Below are 8,878 nucleotides of genomic sequence, written 5' to 3' on the forward strand. Positions count from 1 at the left end.
GATCTTAAACAAACTTGAAATACCTAGATTTCTATCTGTTACGTGTCCTTTACATGGAATACTTGCGTTTTTTGTTTACATGGCCTACTGTTTCCATTCTCTAAATATTTTGGTTCTCATTTATTATAAATTGATATTGGGATTGGAAATTCTTTTAACGATTTTTTATTTTTTATTTTTTTTGGTACCAGCTAAAAGAAAATTGATTCGACAACTGAATGGAGAGAGGGAGTTATGACTAATAGTGAAGATTATCTTATGTCAGAAAATATGATAATTGAGATTCTCTCAAGATTATCGGTAAAATCGTTAATACGATTTAGGTGTGTATGCAAACATTGGTACGCTACCATCATAAGCTCCAATTTTATTAACAAGCACCTCTACCATTGCCACAATAGTTCTTATCTCATTGTTAAACATTATAATCAAGTCACTGAAAAAAAAGTTTTAGGCCTATTTCCAGACAAAATGCTGGCAAGTCCGCCTCATGAATACCACCACCTCGATTATATTCAGTTGCCTACTTATGTTGAAACAATGGTAGGTCCCTTTAATGGCATTATTTTCCTTTTTGATGGTACTGATCCAGATCATATTGAGATGTGGAACCTTGCCACAAGAGAATGTAGGTTCCTCCCAGTGCCCCACTCTGGCCTTCCACCTCATTTCACGGCCTTCGTTGATAATTTTGGAATAGGGCTGGATCCTTTAACTAATGATTTCAAGATGGTTTGGATACGGTACTGCTGGGATGATACAATAGATAACCAGTATAAATATAAAGTTGTTTCAGTTTATACTTCACGTACTGATTCTTGGCGGGTTTTTGAAGTTGATTTTTCCGGAAAGGGTTCCATACTCCATTCTTTGTGTAACACATACATTAATGGAGCATATTATTGGTTGACCATTGAAAATGATATTGACTACTATATGATTCTTTCATTTGACATGGCCAATGAGAATTTTCGAGACTTACGAGCGCCTCCTGATATTACTGGGCCACAATGGGGAGAGCTTCTATTGTACAATGATTCTATTGCTATGTTCCTCTATGATTACCAGATAGTTGAGAAAATTTTTGACTTGTGGGTGATGGAGGAGGAAGGTATTTGGAATAAACCATTAACTATTGGACCGATCTTAGAAATTGAGAGGCCACTTGGCATTTGGAAAAGTGGTGAGGTCTTTTTCGAAAATAGCACGTCACAGTTAATCCTGTACAACCCTAATACCAAAGAAATTAAGGACATTGGAGTTCGTGGATATGGCCACTGCCTTGACGTTTTTATGTTCAGAGAGAGTCTAGTACCGGTCAAGGGAGAAAATGAAAGCCCTAAAGTTGATCGTTCGGTCAGTCATTATTATCAAACACCTCAAGAATTATAGGGTCTGCTTAGTGTTATAACTTTTAAGTTTCTATGCATGGCATCTAGCTTGTATTCCTCATGCATGCTTCTTGTAGGAGAGACAATGAAGAGGGGACAAAAAAAGGGTGCATAACAATTAGATACTGGAAATATCTCTTGTTATCAAATCCTTTCATTTTGTTTACTCTGCATTATGCAAAAGTATTAGACATTGAAAATATGCAACGTTTTACCCAATAACTGTAACTTAGTGGTAACTCTACGTAGACTATTCGAGTTTTCTAGAAATATTATGGTGGTTGTTTGTAGGAGAATAAAATATAAAGTATGCATAATTTTGATTGCCATTAATGCCAAAATTTTCCTTGTTCAATAACATGGATGTCTTGAATGGTTTTATCAAATCACAGTGAGTTTTGATCTCTTGGAATTGTTCTCTTATGATGACTGATTATTTTGTGCAACTATACGTACTATGAATAAACCTCCATGTTTGATTTAGCTAGTTAGTTTTGTGAGTTGCACAATGTGGAATGGTTGTCAAAGTTGAATTCAAAATAGTAACCCAGGAGGAATCAATAGGTTTAACTCGCACATTCATCCGATTTTTGATTATGTTAATTTTGTCGCAATTAAAACTAAAAATCACACAACGCAAGTAAATAAAGCAAACCAAGAGATGACAAGGATTTAGCATGGAAACCCAATTGGGAAAAAACCACAAAAGAATTAGCCGTCTCGAGCGAAAGAATCCACTATCTCGAAGCAAAGTAGAACAAGCTTGCCTCAGATTCACACCAGCTCCACTTTGCGAAGAACTGATTGCAGAACTCCGTAGGCTTACTCTTGCGACTACTCATTCAATTGTTCCCAATCCTTGTACAAGGGTTGTTGGATGAACACAACTGCACTGGAAACAACCGGCCCCCTTCGTAGTACAATTGATTTGCATTCCTTACAAACACAAAGTTAAAAAGAAAAAAATAAATCCCGCTTTTTGAATGGAATCACCTGAATATTCAATAAGCTCTTAATCCTAATCAGACTCAAAACACCATCCTATTTATGGGGATATTTCATGAAAAATACTCTCAAAAGCACTCTTACACTAAATAATAATATTCTCTATGATCTAGGTATGGGAGTCCTTAAATAGGTTGAAAAATATATTAAAATTTAATAAGGATCTCTCTCATAAGTTTGGTTTAAAAAGTAAGTTCAAAACAAACAAAACAGAAATTTCCTTCTAGATATAAGAGAATTGCAACTAGTCGCCAAGAGTGCGACTGGTTGGACTTTATAGAATTTGGTTTAAAATTTCCAATCGAGATAAGTTGGACCGGTAGCTAAAAATGCGACTGGTGGGACTTTTCTGAATTTGAATTTTCAACAAATAACCTAGTTTTTCTGTCCCAACCAAATTCAAATATATGTGCGAAGTGTCCTCACTCAACATACCTATTCTACATGATGTTTTCATCAAATCGACGTATGCTTGCAGTTTCTGTTCTGCTTTCAAAATTGAGACTCAAAATAAAAAAATAAAAAAATAAAAAATTACAACTCGATTGGACTTGTGTTGACACCAAAATTAGCCATCACATAATCACATATCTCACAAGTTTTGGTCCATAGAATTTGGGAGGGGAATACTAAAGAAATGGGTCACTAATATTTTGTTGAAGTCCTACATTTTCTCAATGCTTAAATTTTTACATCACTTGCCATAGTCAGTTGAAGCTCAAAGAGCATGGACCTAATTGAACCAGCCTATTTCATCTATTAATTGGTTAGTGTCACTTCAGTATATCATGGCTATTTGGGCAGTGGAAGGTTCTGCACTGGTCTAGTGTTGCAAGGGGAGCCTTGTCGCACGTCAGATCCAGATGGGAAGTAAAATGAATATAAATGGGTTGGGTGTTAGCTCAATCTAATAACTTAAGCTTATGGGTCGGACCGCGAAACACCGAGCCCATTACAGTTAGTAATAGAGTTAGACCCAATTCTTGATCCAGTGCCATGCCAAGCACTGTAATGACCCAAATTCGGTAAATCTGGATCGATACTGGGTGGTGCAAACATAAGCCGAGTCCTTACCTGAACCTGAGGTCAATTCAAGGGTGATGTGGTCATTTTATCTAACCATAATGAATAGAATGCCCCACTATGGGTACAATGGTCATCTACGATGGCTACAAGTGATTTGAATGAGTTCTTGGGTTAAATAGGCAAATAACTAAAATATACATAAAGTCGGGACTGCGAACGGTCGCAGGAGGTCTGCGATCGATCGCTCCAATACTTGCCCTTTGGGGAACAGTGAAATAAATTCCACAATTTCTGAAATGCAAGTTTGCGATCGATTGCAAGGGTCCTAGGATTGATCACAAATGGGAAAGAACAATGCATGCTCTAGTCAAGGTTATGATCGATCGCAATTGCAGGGGTCAAAAGATCATTCACAATGGGAAAAGATCGATCGCAATAGAACATGCTCTCTATGCTTCGGTAATAATCTTACTTCGTATCCAATTAAAATGGTAATAATCTTACTTCGTATCCAATTAAAATGGAAAGTGATTGATCGTAGGACCTCTACGATAGATCGCAAAGAACCCAGAATTGTTTCTTTTGCTCATTTGAGTCATTTTTTTTGCCTTTGAATTAGGAAATATATGGTCACTTGAAACCTGTAATACCTGTCCCAACTTACAATATCACATAATAAATATGCTAATAACCATCTAGTTGATTCTTATGATCGAATTATATTATCATCCATAAATGTTTAACTAAGTTCATTAATTACATTCCAATTTACAAAAATAATAATAAGGTCATTACATGTAGACCAAAATACACTTGGTCATCAAAAGAATATGGGTACAAGTTTGAGATTACAAATATGTCATTACCAACAAGATTACATTAAACACAAAATGAATAGCCCTCATGGAATAGTGACCATCTTACACAAGTCTTGTACAAGAGAGAAGCCAGGAGACACTACATCAACATTTACGCCTGTGGGGGTGCATCCTCCACTATTTCCTTTCCGGTTCCTAAAAATGATAAATATGGGTTGAGCACAATGGTTCAGTAGGAATTGCCTAAAACACATACTTTGATTGGAAATTCTATATCGGGAAACATAGAATGTGGACAATACATAATTTCCTAAACAACTCATATATAACAAGATATATAATCAATGTCAATGATAATGAGTCATGCAATGCCATTCAATCCCGACTCCAACCCAACTCACAATACTCACATCGAAAATCGCTAATCAACTTTACCAAGACAAAATTGACTAACCATCCCTGGCCTCAAAACCGACGACCATTTGGAGCCTAGTTTGTTCAACTATACATGTCCTAAACCAGCACGTGTTCCCTCTAGGTTAAGTTAGCCATCGGATCGCGACTTCCGGCCCTTTCTTTCTTAAAAAGCCTTTTCTCAATAACTTTTACAAATTCAATTTCATCCTTGACTAACCAACTCAATCCCTGTAATACCCCTAATTTGAAAGGGATATAAATTGGAATTTAAATGTTATTTTATGTGCATTTTTATTTTATTTTATTTATTTATTTTGTGGCTAAGTGTTCATGTGTCAAATTATTTATTTGTGTTATTATTTGATTTATTTGAATTATTTGCATTAATTGAATTAATTGCATTATAGTGATTTAATTGAAATTGTTTATTTGCATTTATTGACTTATTGGAATTCTTATGTGAATTAAACTACGTGAGTTTTTAAATATATTAAGTTATTTTTACTACAAGTTTTGGGACGTCATCTGGTGTAGCAGACATAGAATTTAATCGTAGGCTTTATTATGGGCCGACTAGGATTAAGTTTAGGGCTTTGTCTCTATTATGACAAGGATTAGGGTTTTGGTATTAAGCCTATAAATATACCATTATGCTTTAAGCTTAGGGTTTACGATATATCACATAGCATACACGTAGAGTTGTTCTGTAAAAACAGAGGGTAGAGGAACAGAGCATTGTAAGGATTGTCAGGGAGGAAATAAGAGAGGACCAAGGGAGAGTTATGGTGGATTAAAACAAAACCATGGGAGGCTTGAAGGTGGTTAGTGTTTGCCGAAAATTAGGAAGACGGCGACAAAGTTTTGAGACCAAAACTGTAGGCAAGTTCTTCTCTTTCTCCTTCCCTTTGGCTTGTGTTCTGTGCACCTAGATAGTCTCTAGGGTTTAATTGAACATTAATTGGAAATTATATGTTTAGTACATGTTATATCAATGATCTGTAGGTGTTGATATCAATTATGTAAAACAAAATTTATGCATGCTTTCGTTTTGGCATTCTGTTCTTAAAGTGTTTTAAGTTAGTTGCAATTTTAGCCTCTGTAATTGTTTCCAACCACTGTAGATAGGCCATTGGAATGATACTAGGTATTTATAAGACTAGTAAGTTTAGTATTTAAGAGAAACAGAGGAACTGGAATGACCGGAGGTGGAGCAGATAGGCTGAAACGGAGCAGAACGGGGACGGAGGCTCTCAAATGAGGTGAGAGCCGGCTCCATGGATGTGGGAGCCGGCTCCCACGCTTAAAGAGCCGTCTCTAAGACCTATAGAGCCGGCTCCAGGCTCAAAAGAGCCTGCTCTTTAAAACTTAGAGCAGGCTCTCTTCAATAGTGAATGTTCTGTAAACTCTTCTACGAACTGTTTGTTACTTTGGAGCATGGGAATGTTTCTGTTGATTCTGGGGTTTCACAGAAGGATTAGAAGGTTGATTTTAGGTGTTATTAAGACCTTGAATTAATTAAATTTTATAAGGCTCCTAAGTTCAGTAGAATTGTTGTTGAAAAATAGTTTTAGTTTTGTTCTTAACACATGTTAATTCGGTCGCAACTTTAATTTCTGTAGTTGATTTTAATTGTTGTTTTCAAATCATTGGGATACTCTTTGGTATTAATAAGACCTTTAGGATCAGTTTTTGAAATCAATTGAATGGTGGAAAAAGGCCGGAGAAGAAGCAGAATGGTTGGAAACGGAGAAATAATTGAACTGAGGCTCATAGGGGAAGAGAGACGGCTCCATGGAGGGAGGAGCCGCCTCTCCCATGAGTAAAGCCTGCTCTAGAGGAAGTAGAGCAGGCTCTACCTTTAAAAGAGGCTGTTCTACCTCTAAAAGAGCTTGCTCTTTTAGGATTAGAGCAGGCTCCCTTCATTTTGCACATTCAGTTAATGTTTTTACGAACTTTTTGCTACTGTTTGGGCACTTGGGGTTCTTGAAAAAATTCTAGAACTTTAATGGGGGTTTAAATAATTAATTTAACATGTAATTAAGATCTTAAATTGCATAAACTACCCTCGTTGTAATAATAGAATTAACAGTGCGCTATTTAACAATTTTGCGTACGGTTAACGGCTGGAAGGAAATAAATTGTTTAATTTTAATTTGACAATTTAAGATGTTATATATGGTTCTAAATTAAATTTTAGATGCGTGAGGGAGTCTTTTAATTAATAAATTGGACTCGTAGCATAGTTTGTGGCTGGGTGCTTAAACAACAAAACAATATACAAGTATGCAACCTAGCTTACTATTGACGGATAAAAGGAACTGAATTGCTAGAATTAATTTTTAGCAAATTCTTGAATAATATTATGATTTTAAATCTTATTTGAATGCATGATAGAATAGTTGATTTATTAAAACTAATTTATTCATGCTTTGGGTGCTTGTTGATGAACCGTTAAATAATACATGGATTAACTCTTGGATTTAAATTGCTGAAATAATAAATATTCTTTTGCAATTGTTTGGAATGGTTTCGGATTGTAAATTACTAACATGTATTTATACGTTGTAATTTACATGGTTTTGGATTTTAAAGTGCTGAAACTTAAAACACTTTTCTGCAAGGATATGGATATTTGGTTTTGGACTGTAAATTACGTGCTTAGTATTTATATGCTGTAATTTATATGGATATGGAGGATTGTATGCACCGGTATGGGACAGTGGCATACTAGGTATGGTTTAGCTCAAAACGCTGATTCCTACCTTATGGATTTTAATTGGTGAACAGTTTTATCTGTTTTATCAATTATATGGATTTTGTGGATTGTATGCACCGGTATGGGACGGTGTCATACTAGAGACAGACTGATTCAAAATACTCAGTCCTACCTATTTTGGAATAAGGGTACGAATTATAAAAAAACATAATTCTCCTTATATTTAAGTCTGTGCAGTTGAATAAGCTGAACGACTTACTGGATCTCTTATATAAGTCTGTGCGGCTGAATAAGCTGAACGACTTATTGGATTTCTTATGGATGGATATGAACGGATTTTAAATATATGGTTATGGTACCATGAGATGAGCTTGAGTCTCAGACTCGTCGGTTAGGGTGCGTATATGCAGTGGATGCGTAGCTGGCTATAGTAGGTTGAGGTGTACCCTATTAGGTCTAGGTACTCATGCCCACCTTTGGGTGCATTTTCACATGTTACCTTCTATTCAGGTTGAGACCCCTATTGTAGTTCAGTGAATGTCCCTTAGTGTGGATATATATATATATATATATATATATATATATATATATATGTATGGACTAGATAGCTATTGTTGAGATATCTAGGGTGTATCTGCGTATCGGGTCACTGTTTGGATTGCAGTTAGAGAATAATTTGCATGTGGGCCTGACCCACTCTTATTTTTACAGGTGTTCGTTAATTCCAGTCTTAGAGCTGGATCGTGCTGAGCAGATACAGTCATTCACTCCACCGATGCTGTAGGATTTTGTTTCATGTTTTAGGCTTTGGTTTTTTTCCAGTCATTTGAGTTCAATGGGATATTTTAGAGGTCCACTAGATGGATTCCTGAGTTGTATAATTTGGAGAATGATTTGTATTCGTGAAGGATCAGTTGTAACAGAATAGTTTTATTTATCAATAAAATTTTATTCTGAGGTTTCAGTTTTTGGATTATCATTGTAGTTTCTTTTTCGCAATTTATTTATTCCTACTTTCTTAATTGTATTCTGTGTTCGTTAATTACTAATTGGTTTGATATCCTCGGGTAATCAGGCGTGGGCCTGGCCAACCCGCATCCGGAGATCCGGGGGTCTCACAATCCCCACAACTATGCAAATGCCATGCATGAATTTATGACTCTCATCATCTCATTTACAAATGAACAACCATTACAATTTTAATAAACATGCCATTTTCTCCAAAACTAGCATAGACATAAACACCTTTGTTGAAACATTTTATCAAACAATTAATGTACATAATAGAGAATAGACATAAAATTTTAATAGTAGCATAGTTTTGCATGACAATTGACAAATCAAGCATGTAATTCCCCATATAAACCTCCAATGGTCATAAAGACATTTCTTATCTTTAGAAATGAAGATCATATCTTCCATAGTTAAAACTTCAATTACTTCAAAATTCTCAAATCAAATATGTTTTTTCATGAAATCAAAGCTAGTAAAGCTCACTAAGAACC

General features: G+C 35.5%; 1 protein-coding gene across 1 annotated transcript; it reads left to right on the top strand.

The window, feature by feature from the left end:
* The first annotated feature begins 234 nt into the window (after positions 1-234).
* Positions 235-1,392, top strand: LOC132316153 (putative F-box protein At1g32420). Its single transcript, XM_059814665.1, has one exon. The coding sequence runs from the start codon at positions 235-237 to the stop codon at positions 1,390-1,392; it is 1,158 nt and encodes a 385-aa protein (XP_059670648.1).
* The last annotated feature ends 7,486 nt before the right edge of the window (positions 1,393-8,878 follow it).

Source organism: Cornus florida, unplaced genomic scaffold, assembly GCF_030987335.1.
Source record: "Cornus florida cultivar Cherokee Brave unplaced genomic scaffold, ASM3098733v1 CherokeeBrave_3.0.0_Hap2_Chr07, whole genome shotgun sequence".
Classification (NCBI taxonomy): Eukaryota; Viridiplantae; Streptophyta; class Magnoliopsida; order Cornales; family Cornaceae; genus Cornus; species Cornus florida.